This window comes from Eucyclogobius newberryi, unplaced genomic scaffold, assembly GCF_026437365.1.
Source record: "Eucyclogobius newberryi isolate DKJ021-1_F unplaced genomic scaffold, fEucNew1.0.hap1 SCAF_20, whole genome shotgun sequence".
In the NCBI taxonomy this organism is placed as follows: domain Eukaryota; kingdom Metazoa; phylum Chordata; class Actinopteri; order Gobiiformes; family Gobiidae; genus Eucyclogobius; species Eucyclogobius newberryi.
The window spans coordinates 11,168,378-11,190,896 of NW_027315835.1; the positions used below are offsets into that span (position 1 = coordinate 11,168,378).

Sequence of the window (22,519 nt, forward strand, 5' to 3'; positions counted from 1 at the left end):
CAGTGTCAGTTTGGGTTAGGAGCCAAGAGACCGCGGGGAACACAATACAAACATTATTTTGCAAATAATCCACTGCTGTGAACTCTCTCAAAGCAAAAGCACTGGCGAGTCATAGGCTGTGAAATAAAATGACACAATAAATAAAGCGTATACAAAACAAACGTGAGGACGACGTTCCTTCAACAACCACAGAAAGGTCAAGGGTTGGTAGATTGGTACATATTGGTACAGTGAAAAACAATAATACTACTGCATTGACTGAACTGGAAATCCTGGTCAAAATTTGTATCTAGTTCATTCCAGAGTTTCTAGTTATTTTTGTTCAGTCCAAAACTAGGCTAGAGTTTAACCTTTAATTGTGCATTAATATGGTATTTCATATCAAAGAAACAATCTAACATCATAGTCATCACATCAGCATAATTACCGTACAAATCTCTTAACAGTAACAGCCTGAAAGAATTTACAATTTAATTCGCCATTTCTAGGCTGTAATCTACATTAATCATTGTAAATCTTTGTGATATTATTATGAAGAAAATTAATAAATGTACATAGTTGATGTAGGGGTTGGCAAAAGAAAACATCTGCTGCATGTTGATGCTAAACCATTCTTTTTCGTCTTACTGTATATTTTAGTATATTTTTATTAAAAGTATGCGTTTATTCCAACACCTTATCATATGCATGTCTTTTATGTTATCATAGTTTATATTTCACGATTTATATTCATGGTTATTATATGATTTATGTCGCACAATATCGCCAAAGTAAATTTGTGAATATTGTTGATTGACGATACAACTTCATACTTCACTGGTTAAATCCACCTGCCAATCACTCTGGAGCACGGCTGAGGCTGACCAATGGGAGGAGTGAGTGGAGAAAACAACAGATGTCTGAGAAAATAGAACCCTGAACCAGAGCAGAAAGACTATTAAAGCCATTTCCACATTTTAAGCACTGCAAAAACGGACGTGTGGGTCATTTATTTTCAACCAAACAAGGCCATTTTGACTTATTACCATCACCTAACGACCTTCACTTCTTAACACTCCCGCTGACTCTCCATCGCTGTCTGTCGCGCTAACCTAACACGGAATGACCTTAAACGCAGAGCCAGGATTGGACTAAACTCGGAGCGGCGTGTCTGAGGAGAGCAGGAGCGCGAGTACGAAGCAATTAGCCGCAATCTGTGAGCGCTGAGGTCACCTTGTTCCGTCAGCGCCGCAGAAAGACAGACACTGACACAAATTAGGCATGTCTAATGTACCAGGGTTGAAAGGCCGCAAGCTCAAGAAAGGTTATTTAAAAATCTAGCACTTGGGTAAGGTATTGCTATCATATTCTGTTAAAAAATCTATGCGTTTGTGAAAAATGTCTTACATTTTCCTATTACAGTCTAGTTGACCAAACCTTTTTCCCCGTTAAATTCAAGTAACTTACTAAGGATATCAAACAGGGCTGATTGACATAAAAAAATGATAGTTTACCATCATCATGATTATTACTATATATTATTATAGTGCTATATTGCTACAAAAAATATGAAAAACTATCAAATTTAAACTACTTTATGCCATGGACTCAAAAACTCTAAAGCATGAAAATTGCAGTAAATGTTAACGAAAATATAAGTTGCAAAATTCTTATCGTACCATATAAATTAACAAAAGATTTGCCAAATAGAACAAAGAAAATGTACACAAGATAAATATTGACTGCAAAAAAATATTGTTCCAACTAGCATTGATTTAACTATAAGTCGATATAGAATATTTTAGACTTTTCAACACAAAATAATAGTAGTTTCTTGAATATTTTATACTAATAATAAAAAATAAATAAAATTGCTGTATGATATTTTCCACATATTCAAATGAGTATCTAGTTTCACTGCTTGTTTTAGTATTGATTAGTATCTGCGTATAGACCCTGGCTGCCAATGTATTTATGAAATTGTTAAAAATGAAAGTATTCAATTTTCAGTATTCACAGCAAATTCATATTGTCACTTCAAAAGAACGCAGACAGTTAAGCGTTAAAGTATTGATGTTTTTGCATCGTTTTCACTGTCACCATTTTAAACTGTTGCATCATTTAGTCTCATCCAAAAGAGCAACCAAACCCAGCTAATAAATGGTGTCTGGAGGCATTTAGCGTCAATCTTTGAGAGGAAATTTCAAACAGACTCAGTATTCGGGGCAGATCTGCAAAATAATAAGTTGTACTGTGCGTCGCGGTGCAGCGGGGTGCTTGTATGACTCACAGCGTCTCCAAAAAGAAGCGCTTGAGTAACCCTCTCTCGATTTGATACACCCCCACGGTTACAGCGCTAGCAACATCAAGCATCAAGCACAGCCAGTCCATCAGGCTAATCGCTTCTCCACGCCGCTCTCTAGTGCCACACAACACACACGCTATGGCAACAAGTAGCTATTTCACAGCAACCATTGCATCTGATGTAAAAACTATAAATACTAGAAAAACATGGACACTTGATGATGAATGCAAGATTAAACATGCATAGGAAAAAGTACTACTACTACTACTATTACTAGGCCTACACACAAAAAAGCAAGGAAAAACAAATGACACATACTAATAGCACCTACAAATTTGGGGAATTTTGTAGACTTTTTGGTGAACTTTGGTCTAAGTTAAAGGTGCACTATGTAACTTTTCTAGAGGACACTTTAAAATAACTACAACACTTTTAAAAGTATGAATAAAAACGTGTTTATTAAGAATGATTCAAGCACAGTAACTACTTAATTATGGACTTAGGGTGTAGTTCATGATGATCCATACCCTAACCCCTTAATTAAGTAATTACTATCCTGAATAATTCTTAATAAACTATTTGTTCATTATGAATTAAGTCTTTGTTCATGCTTTATAATGACTAATAAATGTGTAGTTATTACAAAGTGGCCACCATCACCTTGTCCCCATGAACACGTTGTTACTTTGCCTGGAATATTCCACAGTATGGCATTAAACTTATCTATCTTCATGGGGACAAGCCATGTGACACCACTAGGCCAAGTTATAGGTCAGCTCTGTGGAGAAGCGAGCCTACCCACGGTTAGATATGCATGGTTTTCAATATGTTTTCTGTAACAATGAAAATGCCAATTGAATCAATGCAAGATGGATATGTTGAATACCATACTGCGGAACCTTTTAGGCAAAGCGACATCTCCATGGCGACAACAGGTGGTGTTACATGTTACATCAGAGTTTTCCATTAACATCAAATGCAAAGAGAACAAGTTGATACAGACGTTGTTTTCTTATTTGACTCAAAATGAAAGAGTATTTTGAGAAAAGTCATACCTGTCAGATCAGGTTTAGCGACAAAGACCAGGGATCTGCTGCCAAGCCCAAAAGAAAAGACCCACTGTGCCAAGAGCCGTTTGTTGCCAAGTTCTCAAATAGAAAATCAACAGCGAACGAACAAAATAATATTAGGAAACACCAGTACTGCAGAAAAGCTCTGTTCAGATGTGAAAGATGTCGTTAAATTGAATTGTTTCTTCAGGGGTGTTTTTGAAATGATTTTGCTTTCAGGTTAGGAGTGGCCACAGTACTTAGAAGGACTTAATGTCAGACGCCACACAAAGGGAGAAGGTACTGCATATCCATGTGTGTCAATGATGAGAAATGAGGGCAGATGCCATTGAGATCAACCAATTAATTATATATTAAGAATGGAAAAAGTCCTAAAAAACAGCAAGCTGACACTCATGAAGTTCAAACCAGTGGCTCAAATGTTTTTCCACTTTACTACACAAATGATTAGTTTCAGTATTTACTTTTTCTTCTGGCTTATTGGAATGAAAACATAATAACCCCTTGGTCTGAGCCATAGGTGTGACAGAACAAACTGGATTAATTGTCAATATCAGTACATATTTGGACTGATGCACATTGATGAATATTTGCTCTTTTTGTTCAGTACTGAAGTGATAATTGCTACGGAATAGAAACCAACATTGTTTGTGAGCCCTGGTAAAAAATAATTACCGGTAAGAGAACTCGTCTATTAAAACCTAATTAGACGAAGAGACAGCTTGATAGAGATGTACGGATAAAATCTAAATTCAAACGGAGACAATGTTTGAGGGCAATTTACCCAAGAGGCCTTTTGATCGAGCCACTTCTGTCAAACGCAAATGTAAACAAGAATAATGAGATGAGAATGTCAGGAGAGGCTTTGGAACGTTTCGACGCAACAATTTCATATAAACAGAAAATAGAAAATGAACCAAAATCGTATCAGTTGATGAAAGATCTAAAAATAATTGAAGGTTTTGGAGGCAATGATTGTAATTTATACCGAAGCTGAGAAAACTCTGGAATGTCTCAAAATAAATGACTCCATACGGCGACATGTGTGGGATCAAAGTGGATCTCAGAGACAACACTGTGACTCAGAATTTCATTTGTCTTCTTTCTAACAGTTGCAACAAAGCTGTGTTCGACATCAAGCGCCTCAGTCAATATTTGGCATCCAAAGAGAAACATTTCATGGATTAAAATAAGTAGAAGTCTGTATGAAACGTGCACCAAGCCATTGACAATGTATAGCTAAAATACATCCATCCATCCATCCATCCATCTTCTGCCGCTTTATCCGGGGCCGGGTCGCGGGGGCAGCAGTCTGAGCAGGGACTCCCAGACTTCCTTCTCCCCAGACACTTCCTCTAACTCCTCCGGGGGGATCCCGAGGCGTTCCCAGGCCAGCCGAGAGACATAGTCTCTCCAGCGTGTCCTGGGTCTTCCCCGGGGCCTCTTCTCGGTGGGACATGCCTGAAACACCTCCCGAGGGAGGCGCCCAGGAGGCATCTGGAACAGATGCCCGAGCCACCTCAGCTGGCTCCTCTCGACGTGGAGAAGCAGCGGCTCTACTCCGAGCTCCCCCCGTGTGGCCGAGCTCCTCACCCGATCTCTAAGGGAGCGCCCAGCCACACGGCGGAGGAAACTCATTTCGACCGCTTGTATCCGCGATCTTGTTCTTTCGGTCACTACCCAAAGCTCATGACCATAGGTGAGGGTAGGAACGTAGACCGACCGGTAAATAGAGAGCTTTGCCTTTCGGCTCAGCTCCCTCTTCACAACAACAGTCCGATGCAGCGACTGCATCACGGCAGCCGCTGCACCGATCCGCCTGTCGATCTCACGCTCCATTCTTCCCTCACTCGTGAACAAGACCCCGAGATACTTGAACTCCTCCACTTGGGGCAAGGACACCCCACCCACCTGGAGAGGGCAAGCCACCTTTTTCTGGTCGAGAACCATGGCCTCGGATTTGGAGGTGCTGATTCTCATCCCAGCCGCTTCACACTCGGCTGCAAACCGTCCCAGTGCATGTTGCAGGTCCAGGTTTGATGGAGCCATCAGGACAACATCGTCTGCAAACAGCAGAGATGAGATCCTGTGGTCCCCAAACCGGACACCCTCCGACCCCTGACTGCGCCTAGAAATTCTGTCCATAAAAATTATGAACAGAACCGGTGACAAAGGGCAGCCCTGGCGGAGTCCAACATGCACTGGGAACAGTTCTGACTTACTGCCGGCAATGCGAACACAGCTCCTGCTCCGGTCATACAGGGACCGGACAGCCCTGAGCAAAGGGCCCCGGAGCACCCCCCAAAGGACACCCCAAGGGACACGGTCGAAAGCCTTCTCCAGATCCACAAAGCACATGTGGACTGGTTGGGCAAACTCCCATGAACCCTCGAGCACCCGATCGAGGGTATAGAGCTGGTCCAGTGTTCCACGACCGGGACGAAAACCACTCTGCTCCTCCTGAATCCGAGGTTCGACTATCGGTCGGATTCTCCTCTCCAGTACCTTGGAATAGACCTTACCCGGGAGGCTGAGGAGTGTGATCGCTCTGTAGTTGGAACACACCCTCCGGTCCCGATTCTTGAACAGAGGGACCACCACCCCGGTCTGCCAGTCCAGAGGCACGGTCCCCGAACGCCACGCGATGTTGCAGAGACGTGTCAACCAAGACAGTCCTACAACATCCAGATACTGTAGGTACTCAGGGCGGATCTCATCCACCCCCGGAGCCCTGCCACCGAGGAGTTTGCGAACAACCTCAGTGACTTCAGCTTGGGTGATGGATGAGCCAGCCTCTGAGTCCCCGGTCTCTACTTCCTCTTCGGAAGACGTGACTGAGGGATTAAGGAGATCCTCAAAGTATTCCTTCCACCGTCCGACGACATCCCCAGTCGAGGTCAGCAGGCCTCCACCCGCACCGTAAACGGTGTTGGTGAGACACTGCTTTCCCCTCCTGAGGCGCCGGACGGTTTGCCAGAATTTCTTTGGTGCCGACTGATAGTCCTCCTCCATGGCCTCCCCGAACTCCTCCCAGGCCCGGGTTTTTGCCTCTGCGACAGCACGAGCCGCGGCTCGCTTGGCCTGCCGATACCCGTCGATGACCTCCGGAGACCTACAAGCCAGAGTGGCCTGATAGGCCTCCTTCTTCAGTCTGACGGCATCCCTTACTTCCGGTGTCCACCACCGGGTTCGGGGGTTGCCGCCACGACAGGCACCGGAGACCTTGCGACCACAGCTCCGAGCAGCCGCATCAACAATGGAGGCGGAGAACATGGTCCACTCGGACTCAATGTCCCCAGCCTCCCCCGGGACATGGGAGAAGCTCTCCCGGAGGTGCGAGTTGAATACCCTACTGACAGAGGGCTCCACTAGACGTTCCCAACAGACCCTCACAATGCGCTTGGGTCTGCCAAGTCTGTCCGGCTTCCTCCTCCGCCAGCGGATCCAACTCACCACCAGGTGGTGATCGGTTGACAACTCTGCCCCTCTCTTCACCCGAGTGTCCAAGACACGCGGCCGGAGGTCTGATGACACGACAACAAAGTCGATCATTGACCTCCGGCCTAGGGTGCCAACCGCCATAAAACAACAACAACAACAACAACAACAACAACAACAACTGATGGACACCCTTGTGCTTGAACATGGTGTTCGTTATGGACAATCCGTGGCTAGCACAGAAGTCCAATAACTGAACACCGCTCGGGTTCAGATCGGGGAAGCCGTTCTTCCCGATCACCCCTCTCCAGGTGTCACTGTCATTGCCCATGTGGGCGTTGAAGTCCCCCAGTAGAACAACGGAGTCCCCGGTCGGTGCACTGTCCGGTACCCCTCCCAAGGACTCCAAGAAGGCCGGGTACTCTGCACTGCTGTTCGGCCCGTAGGCCGCCACAACAGTGAGAGACCTGTCCCCCACCCGAAGGCGGAGGGACGCGACCCTCTCGTTCACCGGGGTAAACTCCAACACGTGGCGGCTGCCACACCAGCCCGCCGCCTCTCCCCGCGGGCAACACCAGAGAAGTGGAGCGTCCAGCCCCTCTCGAGGAGATGGGTTCCAGAGCCCAAACTTTGCGTGGAGGTGAGGCCGACTATATCTAGTCGGTATCGCTCAACCTCCCGCACAAGCTCAGGCTCTTTCCCCCCCAGCGAGGTGACATTCCATGTCCCCAGAGTTAGTCTCTGTGTCTGGAAATCTGGTCGCCGAGGCCCCTGCCGTCGACTGCCGCCCAGATCTCTCTGCACCGGCCCCTTATGGATCCTCCTGCGGGTGGTGGGCCCACGGGAGGGCGGCCCCACGTTGCTCTTTCAGGCTGTGCCCGGCCGGACCCCGTGGGGTAAGACCCGGCCACCAGGCGCTCGCCATGGAGCACCCATCCCAGGCCTGGCTCCAGGATGGGGCCCCGGTGACGCCAATCCGGGCGACGTAAACTGCCTTGTTCGTGTTGTCATCATAGGGGGCTTCTGAACCGATCTTTGTCTGACCCGTCACCTAGGACCTGTTTGCCTTGGGAGACCCTACCAGGGGCATGAAGCCCCCGACAACATAGCTCCCGGGATCATTCGGGCACTCAAACCCCTCCACCACGTTAAGGTGTCGGTGGAGGGGTTTGAGTGCCCTAAAATACATTTCAAACAATTACTGAATCTGCACTTAGCTTGAACAAAATAATAATAGCTCGACACCAATTTCAACACCACAACGATACTATAAAGAAAACACTTAATTAGATAATAGTACTTTCTTTACAATTACTTTGTGGTCATATAATAATTCTAAGGATTACAATAATTCTTCTAATCCTACTTTATTTTTTTCAATACTGATACTAATTCTATAAATTGATTACGCTAATCGCTAATGGCTAGGACAGATATAGAAGACTTAAACCAGACCAAAAAAGGACTAAACAAGGTCTAAATCAGAAACCTGGACCCATGACGTTATTGCTGCAGTAACTAATAAGAATCCAGAACAAAAGCCCAAAAAGGACTAAAACTTAAAGATCCTCCACACAAACATGGGCTGAAGAATATTTTGCCAAAAATGTTAAAGATTGCATAATTGGTCAATCAATAACCTTTTTTATTTTTGTATTATTATTATTATTATTATTTATTTATTTTTAAGTTTTTTTGTCATGATTTTCATTATTTTAGGCCTAAATTTAACCATGGCTTGAATAGTATTTTTCTTTTGCAATTTAACTTTATATTATACTATACTATTAATAAATCATTTTGTTAAACGTACGAAGCATCACATGTTTCTGATGTTGTGCAGCACTAATACAAGCAGGAGTCGTACTGGACTAACCCACATAAATAATTAATAAATAGCACCAAAATAAGTGCACGTATCACATCTCTGTTGACTGCTGTGTGTTTTTACCTGTCTTGCCTCGGGATCCTCCATGCTGTAGTGGGAACCGGCTGGCCCCTCGCTCACTTTGTCTCCTAGAAGGAACCCCAGGCGCGTCATCAATGTGTTGGCTGCCTCATCCACCGACGGAGGGGGGCCCAGCTCTTGGTTTGACTCCCCTGAAAAAGGCAACAAGAAAGAGGGAAAGAAAGGTGTGTTAGCACGGGTAAGGAAGGCACAGAAAGGCTGAGTTTCCATACGCAACCAGCGAGTACTGACCTCAACTGCAAATATTATTACAGTATATTCATAATTTCACACACATGTTTGTTGAGTTGTTGCATTTCAATAGTTTACCTGAAATAGTGTATGCCAAGTATAATCCTTCTAAAATCCCTACAACACCAACATCCACCAATTAATTATTCAACCATGCAGGTCTGCGAGGTGTACATTTACAAAACATATTTTAAAACGACGCCTGTATTTCCAGTGCAAATTTAAGTGTTGCAGCGCCCTCTGCTGTTACAAGTCGGAATTAATAATGAAAAGATAAATAAATTAAGCACTTAGGCAAGGTGACTGTTTATTTGTATATTTAAATGGATCCCATTAGCTGAAAACTATGCAATCAGCTAGTCAGCCTAGGTCCATTGTAATTAAAAACTAATTTAACTTCAGCCATGCAAATACAATATCACATATGCAGGTTTCGGATCGCTGACCTACCAATACGGGTGATTCCTGAGCACTCAGCGCAAGACAACCTCGTAAACAAGCGTGAATAAAGCAAAATACAACTACAGGTATGTTTTTGAAGAGGGGACATGCTAAGCTAATATGACAGACTATGTCATTCACACCGATGAAAATATTTTGAAACCAAACATGCGTTATCAAGATCAAGTCAAAATCCTGATCAAAAGATTAGCATGGATGTGATGACAAGAACGCAAATATGGGTTGAACCGAGACTGGAACTGGAAGGAACCAGGGCTAATCCAGGCTTGTTCCTGACTAAACAAGAAACAGCCCAACACTAAACCAACAGTTAACTTGCAGAGTACATGCAGAGGATTACATTAGTCCCAACATTAGGACTTAAACTACAAAAAAGTATCACCAAAAAGCCCATGAACCACCACTGGCACCAGAAGCACAGCTTAAACAACAATGAACACTGTGAATGAACTTTCAGTGTGTAAACCCACTCAAGTTTAGAGGCCTACCTGAGTCCCCCCTTTAAGTTTCCACTACGCATTACCAAAACATGCCCTCTTTAAACACATGATCCACCTACAATTGCGTGAAACTATTCCCGAACGCTCTCCAGTGATCAAAAGGTGTAAGTGTCCACATGCCTCCAGCTCCTTCTTAGCTCCGTCGCTTCCTTCCTTCTTTTCTTCCTCATCACAGGCGCACACTGCTCTCAGCTCAAGTGACGTAACCAGATACGCCCTTCACCTGCGAGAGCCTCCTGTCGACTCAAGACAAAGTGGGCGTGTGTCTAACTCTCTGTCCTGATGCACAATGGCAACATAAACATACTTAGCTTAGCCAGAAAATACACACCTGTATAAAGGGTTTAAGATGCTTACAAGTGTTGAACAAATTGGCAAAAAAGTAGTTGCAATTTTTCAGGTTTAAGGTTAGGTTGTAATTTATGTCTAAAATATATAAATATTTGGTTTGTAATGTACATTTCAAACACATCTAGGGGCATTCATATTTGAATTAAGACTGATATATGAACTGCTAAAAGTGATACAAGAATCTTTCAATCTTTCAGAATTTTTCAAAGAGACAAGAAATTTAAATAAATTATACCAATACTATCAAAACCAAATACTCAGTATTGATACTGATAAGAAAAATACTTATTACATATTATATTAAAGAAACAACCCTTACTATGAGTTTGAAATCATATTCTATTGCACAAAAAATGTCTTTTGTGGAATCAAACCTGGTATTGAGTCAAACCTTTACCTTAGAATCAAAACTGAGTTTTAAGATATTCCTTTATTGTCCCACATGGGGAAATTTCATTGAAACACTACACTTAACACTACAGGTTTAGCTAGTTTAATATAACCAAATCTTTTTGGGGTGTATTTGACATTAAAGTGCTTAAATAACAGCATTATTTGCTATTTGTGACCATTCAAATTGAGATTTTAATCTAGTTGGGTTTAATCTTCTCCTTCTCCTCATGTTTATTTTGCAGTGTAGTGATAAAGCAAAGTCCAAAATCCTTTAATAGCCTCATCTGTGGGTTGGTTGCTATTGGTTACCTCCAGCCCCATAACAAACACTCATTGGAGGTATCATGTTTTTCAGCTACACCTGACCATCCGGCCTCAGAGCTAAACACTAGTTCCATTTCCTCCAGCATAGCTCTCACTGTTATTAAAACAGGCAGTAATAAAGGAGGAGAACAGTGTATAAACTCAAGTCAACACAAATCAAACAAAATGTAAAAAAAAAAAAACAATATCAATGTGTGTGACTATTCATAATATGTGCATACATATTTAGCCATGTAATTTAAGATTTAAGAAGTAAATTGCCGTGAATCAAACAAGGTAAATAATCTATAGGTGACAAAAGTAAATGCATAGTAAGGTTAATATTCAGTTCTATTATTCTCAAAATTCTTCACACACACTATTTTCACTGTGTTGTAAGAAAAAAGTAATAACAATAACTGCTTAAAATTCAAAGAGCGATAAAATCATTCTAAATTATTCATGCCACCATAGTTTTTTTGGCAAATGTGAAACACTCCACGTAGATATTGTTTTTGTTCAGTGTAGACAGAGAGCGAGCAAGCATAGTACGTCTGTGTGTGTGTGTGTGTGTGTGTGTGTGTGTCTCTCCTCCTCCTTGTGCTGTTCTGGTGGGGCAGGTTGGACCAGACTGGCAGGAGCGGCACTTCTCAGACTTGACGGACAACCTGCAGACAGCGCCACCTCCAGAGCAGCTGTTCGAAGCCTGTGGCCACTCACTCCTCACTAAGACCCCGGGACGGACAGGTAATCTTAACCCCTCCTCACTCAGGACGGACAGGCAGAAGCTTAGTGCATTTAAATCCACTCCCAGAAGGGTCACAGAAGCTGGAGCTAGTGCAAACGCATTGATTTGAGAGTCCTAAATAATGATGCAATCTTGTTTTGTATTCTTGTCTTATATATATTGTTAATATATATATATATATATATATATATATATATATATATATATATATATATATATATATATATATATATATTAACTTTCTAAACAAACTAAGAGTAAATAAAAATGTATGTGTACGGCATCATTCATAGACATAGTCACAAAGTGCTTCACAGAGGCAGAAAAATATTAAAATATATACAATATAATTTATATTCATAATATAACACATTTAGTCATAATTGCTCTGAGCCAATGCGGGTGGGAACGCTTGCTCAAAAAGGTTAGGGATGTCAATAAATTCAGCCATACATTCACACACTTGGTTCCAGAGCTTAAACAACTGAATCAGGCACACACAAAAGTACATTTCCAGCTTGAGCCAACGCATACTGTTGTTGTGTCATTGGACAAGACACTTCAGCCTCCTTCAGTGTTTGTGTACAATTCACACGCCTTGTATGTGGCTGTACCAAATTGTCAACGTCATCAATCTCATCAGATCTCGTAAGCTAAGCAGGATTGGTCCTGGTTAGTACTTGGACGGTAAACCGCTGGAACACCAGGTGCCACAGGGGGGCGGTAGTGCATACTGTTGTTATGTCCTTGGGCAAGACACTTCATCTACCTTACCTCTAGTGTCCCTGTGTGCTGGTGTATGAAAAAGTCTGTCTGAGCGAGTGAATGCGAGATGCAAATTAGCCTACAATCCAGAGTGTTCATTAACAAGCACTGCCAAAACAAAAAGAACCACTATTCACAATAAACAAATTCTTGAAACAAACCAGACGAGCTGACTTGTTCAGATTTCTTGCAGTGATTCTTAGCCATAGATGAAAGCACAACACCAAGAGGTTTGAAAAATAAATTATGTAAATCAAACAGTACTGCATTTTGTTTTTCAAATTGTGTTTCTAAATCACTGCACACATTGATGAGAGGAGCGAAGCCACAGCTGCTCAGCTATGCAGCTTTATTTATTACGGAGCCAAACACATTCCCTCTGGTCCTCAAGGTCATTTGAGTGTCCCTGGAGGATCAATTCTGTACACAAAGGCAAAGAATGGATAGAATGACACTTTTACCGCCTTATGGTGAAGTCATGTGGGGCTTGTACGCACAGCCAAATTCATAAACAAGGCAATTCAAAGTGCTTCACACAACAGGAAAAAATCATTAAAATCACAAAGACATGACAGAAATCACAAAACAGTTTAAGACATAAAAGAGAAGAATGCAAAGTAAATCATGTCATATTCACGGCAAAACAAAACTGTTTTTAGCTTGGATTTGAATATTGCCAGAGTAGAGGTCTGTCTCACTTCTTCGGGAGTCCGGTCCATGTTTAGTCCTGACTCTGGCACCAGCAGGAGGCCGGTTCATGTTTAGTCCTGACTCTGGCACCAGCAGGAGGCCGGTTCATGTTTAGTCCTGACTCTGGCACCAGCAGGAGGCCGGTTCATGTTTAGTCCTGACTCTGGCACCAGCAGGAGGCCGGTCCATGTTTAGTCCTGACTCTGGCACCAGCAGGAGGCTGGTCCCTGAGGTCCTCAGAGTCCGAGATGGTTCATATGGCACTAACATGTCCGAGATGTACTTTGGTGCTAGGAGATGGAGAGACTTGTACACAAGCAGAGCTATTTTAAAGTCTATTCTCTGAGCCACAGGGAGCCAGTGCAGAGACCTGAGAACAGGACTAATGTGCAGCTGTTTTACAGCTCGTTTGGAGAGGCCAGTGAGCAGGCCATTACAGTCTAATCTACTGGAGACAAACGCATGGATAAGTCTCTCCAAGTCTGGTTTAGACACTAAACTTTTGATTTTGGCAATGTTTTTTGTAGTAAAAATCTGCTGATGTTGATGATTTTTCCCCCCCCAAATCATTTTGGAAGAGACTATAGATAGATAGATAGATAGATGGATTGATAGATGGATAATGAATGGATAGAATTCTCAAGAATTTAAAAGTCTATAAAGTCTAAACTCTAAAAAATTTAAATATTACTGCAATGAATATCAAATCCGTCTGACACACACATATTTATGGACTAATATTTTTAGTCAAGTTGGATCTCATATCAAATCAAAACAGATTTAAAACAGTATTATTCAGCTTTTTTACTGCGATAGGAATCTATCAATCATTTAACAGCTCAAGCTAAGATAAGCAGCTAACATTAGTTACTTTAGCATAACTATTGATTTAAGTGGTTTATTCATAACAACAATGTGTTAAAACAAATCTTCCAGCTGCTTTCATTCTTAAGTCCTCTAGCAGGCATAATTATGTACTTTCTACTCCACTACACTTTTGAACTGGGAAGTGTATTTAAATTTTTAGCACGTTTATAATGACAATTTGCCTACATTTCTAAGTCCCCGATTTGAGCAAAGAAATTCAAGCTACATAAATGACCAGAAAAATGACGGTACTTCTGACAACCAATAATCGGGACAATTCTTCATCAAGATCACAATTTCTTGCTTTAGTAGTTAAAAAAATCTGTGTGAATCACTTTTTACTCTTTTAAAGGTATAGTTTTTCTCCTGTTCTTTCTTTTAAGCAACAAAATAGAGTCCTTCTTCCACCACTGGCGTACTATCAATAGTAACAGCAATAGCACGACCCCTGATCGTGTCCTACGTAGGGAATCGTTTGAAAGTCTTATTGTTGTATCTAATCTTACCATCGCGAATTGCTGCCTTGGCATAGGTCAGCTCACTCTGTTTTCATATTTGTTTAACATTGTTCACTTGTATTGTACTAAACTGCAAACTCCATGCGAGCTCACCCTCCCTGTTTGCTTGTGCCTCGAAGTTGCCAATTGTGCTCGTTGCCAGGTTTGTCCTTGTGTCTGGACAAGGCAGCAGCGAGTGCGTCCAGCTGACAGACCGGTCGTAGTAAGCAGTGAATGCATTAGCGCTGATTAGTCAACTCAACGGCTCCTCGGGGCTCTGTGGCCGCAATCGTGATCACAAACCATCACAGTTTATCTACATTCCTTTCACTAGTCTCTCCTTATCTCATTCTCCAACGTCTACCTTTGTAAATCAGATCCTTTATACAGCTCGAGGCACTATCCAGGCGTTTTTTGTGTGTTGTTTTTTACTACTGCAGTTGGACATGCCAAATAGTTTGTCAGGATTCCATTGATGCGGAATCTTTAATCCAAGTCATCTGTCACAGTCACTGCCTTGAGCCAAAAATACACAATAATATGCATTATTCTGGCTTTTTACTTCTTTGAATTTTTCCATTTTCCGGTAGTGTAAAGCATGAGTCTTGTAAATATCTTAGCTGGCACTAAATAAATCCCACCAGAGGGCACTAGGCCTGCATTTGTAGTAGTAATTTGTATGAAGCTATAAAACAATAGCTTCTGATATAAATGCAAGCAATGTACGCACTGAAATAAATCAAACAAGTCAGGTGAGGGTGCATAAACTTGACAAAATATGGAGGAGCAACAATTGGAGCATATTACAGTGGAAATGGTGAGTGTTTTGAGCCCTGAAGAGAGAAACTGTGTGAATCTCAACATCTCTTGGTTTTTCAGGACATATATTTTGCTCCTTTTTCTAAACAAGTTGTTAAAACAAAGAACTAAATAACATTGAAGTGGCATTTACTCCAGAAATGTATAATATATAGATTACACTTGCCTGTACAAATACATGGCAGACATGATGTATAACCCCAAACACTATCATCTACAGAAAAGCGTTAATTGGTCACATGTAGACTTAAGATTCATTCCTTACTTTGCAACTTAAATGCTAATTATGCACATAATTTAAAGTGCCTTTACAGAAGCCACTCAAGTGTTACATCTTGACGGCTTGAATGCGACAGACGACGGCACCGAGCACGTCTTTGCATCTACTACAAGTGGGACTTCTAACCTCATGTGTAATGATCCTATTTGAATATGATGCATCGAGTCCTCACCAATGGATCGCTGAGTCGAGGAGCGGCAGACAGATGGTTACTATGGCAACTAACTCTATTTCGTAGGAATGCCTTTGGGCGCTCGCTGCATCTGGCCCCGTGTTAAGGGAGAGGAGATGGGAAAGCATGTGTTCGGAGCACGGGACAGGCCTGGACCAGGTGGGACAGGGGGCGGAGAGGGGGGCTGGAGGTATTAATAGAGCCACGGGCGGGACACAGGTGAGGCAAGGGTAGAGAGAACACCTGTAATGGAATTTTAATCATCAAATCAGTCAGACTTAAATTAGAAAATTGTTAGGGTTGTTTGCATTTGGTTGCATTTTATTTTATCTCATTAATGACAAAAACTGTCAATGTCAATTTACTGAATACTAGAGACCTTTTGTAATTGCTATTCAAATGTATTCCTTCAAAATGTGGATTCTGCTCCAAACAAAGATCTCTCAACTACAAATACTTTCCCCCAAACATTTCGACTAAATGAAAAACTACTGGTCCGAAAGTTGTTTTAAACTTACACTGTATTTGACTAATATTTCTCAACTCCTTTTGCAAGCACGTAATACTTTATATGTCTCTGAGCCGTATTATTGACTACCATAAAGAAACATCAAAGCTATCAACATGTAAACAACACGGCACCTCACAGATGAAAAGTAACATCATATTGCTGATAAAAATACAAAAATACTGATTGCGGTAGTTGAGTTCTACGACACAAGCTTTGATACAGACAGAGCTTTTATACGCAATAAATTCAACTGAAAGTGTCATTGACCCTGAAGCGTGGAGTGGCATGTGATCACACGTTTAAGCCGGCCCCCCTGCTGTTACTAGTGAGCTCTGGTTAAGAGTTCTCCATCTGTCCACCTGGGGAAAGGACTCGGCCTCTTCCAAAACTGATAACAATTTCAGAATAGCACAACACCATCGAGTTTCTAATTAACTGTTTCCCAGCTTCGACAGCGGTGGAGATTCTCACTTCAAACCTGAATCGCCACTTGAGCAATAGCCTCTTATCAGCTCCTCTGCACGGATAGCTTATCATCTATTTCACATGACTACTGACTGCAATGAGACAGATATCAAAGAAGAAATGCAAAAAAAGTTATGTAAATAAATAGAAATAGGCATGAGGGTATTGAAGGTTTTATCTGGGTAGAAAAGTTACTATAGAAAAACACAGATAATACCAGGTAGACTTTGTGAATATAAAGTTAATACAAGTAAAGCATAATCTAAATCAGAGCATACAAACTACTGAAACTAAAATACAAAATGTCAGTAAATACAAAGTCTGTTTTCTATCTGAATATCTACTTATTTTGTCCTGTGTGAAACAGATATTCAATTCCAATAATATAAATGCAATAGGAATCCAAATTTGAAGTACATCGTAATTTAAATATTTATTATGAGAAGATGCAAGCTTTTAGACAATCTGGTCCAAACTGTGGCAAAGTAGAATTTAGTAAGTACTAGACTAGATTACCTATAACTCCCTTTGTGCAAAGTCCAAGCAGAAACGAATGGCACATGGCGACATCCTGTAACACTTCAGCCATTTTCTTCCTAAAAGTTAAAAAAACCCTTGAGTTTCTAAGCACCACCCGCGATGCTCGGACTCCACGCAGTTTCGCAGCCGGGCAAACAGCAGGTCAGGAAGCTAAACAGTCCATTTCCCCGCGACCACAGGAAAAAGGTGCGGTGAGATGAGAGCGGCGATACCGAGTCCGAGCACGGCGCTATCGGTCCTGGGATGAACCCGCGCTACGGAGGGACGGATATTGAGGCAGGGCATCGGGGTTAGACAGATCTGCAGTGCACAGGATTACGCCGCAAGTGTGAAGTTAAGAGTAAACTGTGCACGGGGGCAAAACAAGCACAAGAGAGACGAGAGGAGGATTAAGGGAGAGGACGGAGGAGGAAGGAGACGAGGGAGAGAGAGGGCAGAAGAGGCGATTTCACTAACGACCTCTGCAGCGTATTCTGGCTCGAGGGTAGACTTGAGTGAAGTGCAGATTGGATGTCACGTTGCCCCTGACGCGGTCCACTGTCCAGGGAAATTAACAATAAGAATGGTGACATCTATAGACCTAAAACATGGAGGTACAAGACATTGCAATATGCCATACCAGTTGAATATAGCAAAGGACCACATTATATTATAACATATTAACGTGTAGTTAGTTGGTTGGTTGAACTGTTTCTTGCACTTTACTTCACGCCAGTCATATTTTTCTCCCATTACTGTGCAATGAAATTCTACCTAAAACTGATTTGGATTAGCTTTTATTTCTCGTATAAAAAAAAAATGAAAATAGCTTTGCATATTTATTTCCTGAACAGAAAAGCGATAATACATTTTCTTTTTTTAATGTTTTTTTAGCCTGTAGGCTTTATTAGACCGGACGAAATAGCATGAAAAGGGGATAAGACTGGCGAAGGACACTGCAGCAAACTCTCGAGAGCCAGGTTTTGACTCACAACGCCACAGGTTACACACATGTGCCACTCTGCCATTGCACAGACATTTAATAATTGCCACTAAAATTTAAAAAAAAATGTCTTCTTCCTACAAAGTCTGAATTCTGCTCCAAACTACATGCTGATACAGAGAGAAAATTGACTGTACGATCGCGATTAACTTTGATTAAATGCACCTAAAGTTCAGCTGTGTCTATGGTAAGTATAGGTTGGCATTTTTTAATGTCAGAATCAATACAGTTGCTGAAGTCGACTAAAGAAATCCAAAAGGCCACGGCCCAAAGGTCTTGAGCTCCTCCTTGAGGGCAACACAATCAGTAAAATATAATACGGTACATTTAATATGAGACTGGGCCACAGTTTACTTTGTAGAGAAAAGACAGGCCTCGAGGTCAAAAAAGGTGAAGAACCCCCGGCTAGAGACATACTCTAGGCATTGATTAACTGATTAAAACGGGATGTGTTGTGGCACTGACAAAAACTCTAGAAATTATTAAGATCTTGCACAAAAACAACTATACATACAGAGGTACTAGTAAACAGTATCTCTATATGCAAAGAGGCAGAGTAAACATGTCCAGTTAACTCACTTCATGTATCTTCTCCTTTCCGCTTTATACATCCTAATAATTCAAATTAAATAATTAGTGTGCTGACTGAAAAAAGGTCAACTGAACACAATCAACCATTGAATAAACTGAAAGACTAAAGTACTCCAGCGCTATTGCAAACAATGTCCCAGAGTTATTGAGCCATAATTCAATGTCAGTATTATTGTACAGCTTTAGTCACACATAAAAACACATACAAACAGTAACAACTTGACATAAGAAAAGAGTAAAACGTGCTGCTCGGTGGTCGATATGCCAGGCTCCAAGTGCAGAGTTGGGAGTTCAAATCCCGACCCCGACAATTTGCTCCATGTCCTCCCCTCTCTTTCATCCCCCATTTCACGCTGTCTTTCCGGTCTAACAAAGCCTACAGGCCACAAAATCTTAAATTGACATGAATACGTTGACACCAATCCGCACACAAATGAGCCGTGATGTTGACGCCGATGTGTGACAGAGACAGGAAGCGTGACGAGTGCCTGTGACTGGTCAAGCGGACTTACCTGTGCAGTAGACCAGGTGAAGGGCTGAGCTGTGGCTGTACGGGTGAGGAGGAGAGTCGGGCTCTGAGGGGGGGATTCGGGGGCTCTCCACAAACTTAGCCTTTCGCTGAGGGGCTGCGGCGACGCGAGCAGACAGCACATCCATATTCACAGGTACAGAGACAAGGACAATGGAGGAGAGAGAGAGGGAAAGAGGGACAGGACAGAAGAGAGAGAGAGAGTGTAAGCTCAAAGCAGCACACGGATAAAATGCAGACATACTAAAATGGACTATTATGGACATAATATGGACTAATATGGCTGCAAATACACTTTATACATTAATTAAAATGGACAAAACCAGTACTACACCCAAGACTACAACTGGAATAAGCCAGGACTAAACAAGCACAAGAACAGAACCAAACTAAGTCCATATTAGATCTAAAAATGGGCTCAATTTAGGACCGAATAACAACATAACGATAAGTGTGAATGCACCGAAAATGTATACAGAATCAAGACATTGATTGAAAAAGATCCTAGTTGAATTATTTAGCAGATTAAGCAAATTAACAAAAATAAATACTATATATTACAATGGCATCTTTGATTATTAAAACATCTAAGCTATGACTTGAATCTAATGACAAATATAAAGTGAGTTTGTATTTATTAAAGCACTTTGCCAAATCTTGACTTTGTATTGGTGGTCTTGATTTGACAGCCGCCAAAAAGTGCGCTATTTGTGTGGGTGGGTTTCAGGAACACAATTACAACATTTATGTATTTTTATTTTTCCTTTCATTCAGGACCAGCTCTATATATATATAATTTATGACAATAGTCTTTAGCCATGCTTCCGTTAACAAAGAATAAGAGGAAGATGTAGTTATACCTCATTTTAAACCAGACCTTTGGATGACATTAATAAAGTATCTGATTTGGTGAATATCGGTAAATATCCAAATGTAAAAGTAACGTGATGAAAAATATGGTGATATAGTGTCAATATCAAGGGCTGCCAATCACAAAGGACTCTAACATTTTCACTTAAACCACACTATTATCCGTTAAACTCCTACTGAGAATCCGCCTTCTGCTTGCACAGTACAGTCGACTTATCAGATTGTTACAGAACTGAAATCTTGAATCCTCCATCTTAATAACCTGGTCACGATCCCTCTGTGCCCATGATGCAACACTGGAGCGATGCGCTTTGGGACCCTCCTCTAGCCTGATTCACAGCCAGTGGAAGCTGATAAAAGTCGAGGGCGGAGGTTGTGGCACGATCTCCCAGTTTGAGGTCAAAACATTTACAGGAACAAGAATTAAATAATGTTACGAGAAAGAAATACTAATACGTTAATGGGTGAAAAGCACAGCGTAGATAGACTGTATTTAGTGAGGACGTCCTACTATGAAAGTACCAGCTCTCAGAGGAAATTATGTGGGGAATAAATTATCAAGGTTGGAATTATTATAGATAATTTTTCTTCAATTCCGACTTAACTCTCAGCTGACTCTCAGATCACCGCACTAATTATACAGAGAGAAGATACATGCTTGAATTATTTCTGAACAAAATTGTGCATCCAAAAGTATTTTTCACAATACACTATTATCCTGAGCAGTTCAGGTTTTAGAGACTTAAAGAAAGAAGGATTGCAGTTCAATCTCAGCGCCGACCAGGGCAAAACACTTATCTCTAGAATAATATAATATATATACTCTATTTTTTAAATGAAATGATTTTTTTTAATATAAAGGCAGATTTTATTGTTTTTTTTACTATTCATGTTATAAACATTAAAGAAATTAAATAAAAGTAAAATGTTTTCATGTTGGCGCATCCTCCAGACCCGCATAAGGGCTGTGTGTTAAAATAACCTTGATTTAATCTTGGTTTTGTCAATGTAAAGCTTTTGTTTGAAATGAATCTGACTAGAAAATTAAGGCATGCACATTTTAATTTAACTATTGTTTCAAAAAGTAAATTACATTCAAATAAAAAATTGCGATATTGCAGTAATTAACTGCCGTATATCACAATTTTCCCCATATTGTGCAGCCCTTGAGAAAATTGAATTAGATTAGAGTAGCCTAGATTATTCTAGTTATCTGCAGTTAACTGGCCATAAAGATATACCCAGCGTTATTATACAATACAATATTATACATGGGCTGTTTAAAATAATTTCACAATACGATAGAATACTATACAATACTAGGCTATGTATTGTACTACTAATATTATGAGACAGCTTTCCTTAAAATCTATTTCTGCCTTGCAAACTCTGCTGCTGAGTATTCATTTTGACCATTTAAACCAGAAATTATTCAATTCAAACTGGGGATTATTTGTCTGATGGGAATGGTCATAATTTGCTGTAATTTGTTCTAAATGAGTAATCCCAACCCTAAAATAGATGATGTAAAGCATGATGCAACAGCCACACACTTCTTACAAATGGCTGCACACGTCTGAAAGGATCTGGTGGATGAGTGCGGCGACGCATCTGGAGGCCGAAACATGTGTTGGGAAAACCAGAATGTCTTGACGCTCCGTTGTTCGTCGGAGCTCAGATCATGTGGAGTTCAAGCAGATATTTCAAACGTGTGCAATTGTGTGTGTGTGATGAGCAAAGACGTGTAATCCCATTATCCAGCTCCCTCCACTGGAAGAGATAAGACCCATACAAAGACATAATGTTTAATCTTTCCAAAAATCTTGTTCATATTAAGAAGACTGGCTGGTTCCTATGGTTTTCTATTGGCGAGAATCTGGTGGTGCAACGCTTTGTAACAGAGAGTGATGTGCAACAGACAAGAGACAAGGAAAGTTCCTGCAATACAGTGTCAAAGGTCTTATAGTGCTAGTAATAATACAATAAAATAGCTTATTTGAGTTTATTTAGTCATTTCAGAGACAGTGCATATTAATAACATAATAAAAGTAAATATGCCAGAATCAGACACAAGGCCATTTTTCATCCTTAGTCCCACAACAGATGTTACTGTCAGTCTAGGGAGTGAATGTAGTATGTTTTGAGATGATTTATCAATGATGTACAAAATGTTTAAGCCTTTTAAATGGTTG

The 22,519-nt window shown here is 41.3% G+C and overlaps 2 protein-coding genes across 12 annotated transcripts in view; both read right to left on the bottom strand.

The window, feature by feature from the left end:
- Positions 1-22,519, bottom strand: part of gngt2b (guanine nucleotide binding protein (G protein), gamma transducing activity polypeptide 2b) — a 139,592-nt gene that overhangs the window by 83,303 nt on the left and 33,770 nt on the right. The window lies entirely within an intron of this gene.
- Positions 1-22,519, bottom strand: part of tanc2b (tetratricopeptide repeat, ankyrin repeat and coiled-coil containing 2b) — a 150,469-nt gene that overhangs the window by 58,768 nt on the left and 69,182 nt on the right. For 7 of the 11 annotated variants that reach the window (XM_072455950.1, XM_072455947.1, XM_072455946.1 and 4 more), the window contains 2 exons: positions 19,441-19,554; positions 8,744-8,892 (listed from right to left, as the gene is read on the bottom strand). In XM_072455950.1, coding sequence (XP_072312051.1) covers positions 8,744-8,892; positions 19,441-19,554 — 263 coding nt within the window. Of the gene's footprint in view, positions 1-8,743; positions 8,893-17,331; positions 17,420-19,440; positions 19,555-22,519 lie in introns of those variants that run through there. The other 4 variants (XM_072455949.1, XM_072455948.1, XM_072455953.1 and 1 more) reach the window with 2 other exon arrangements.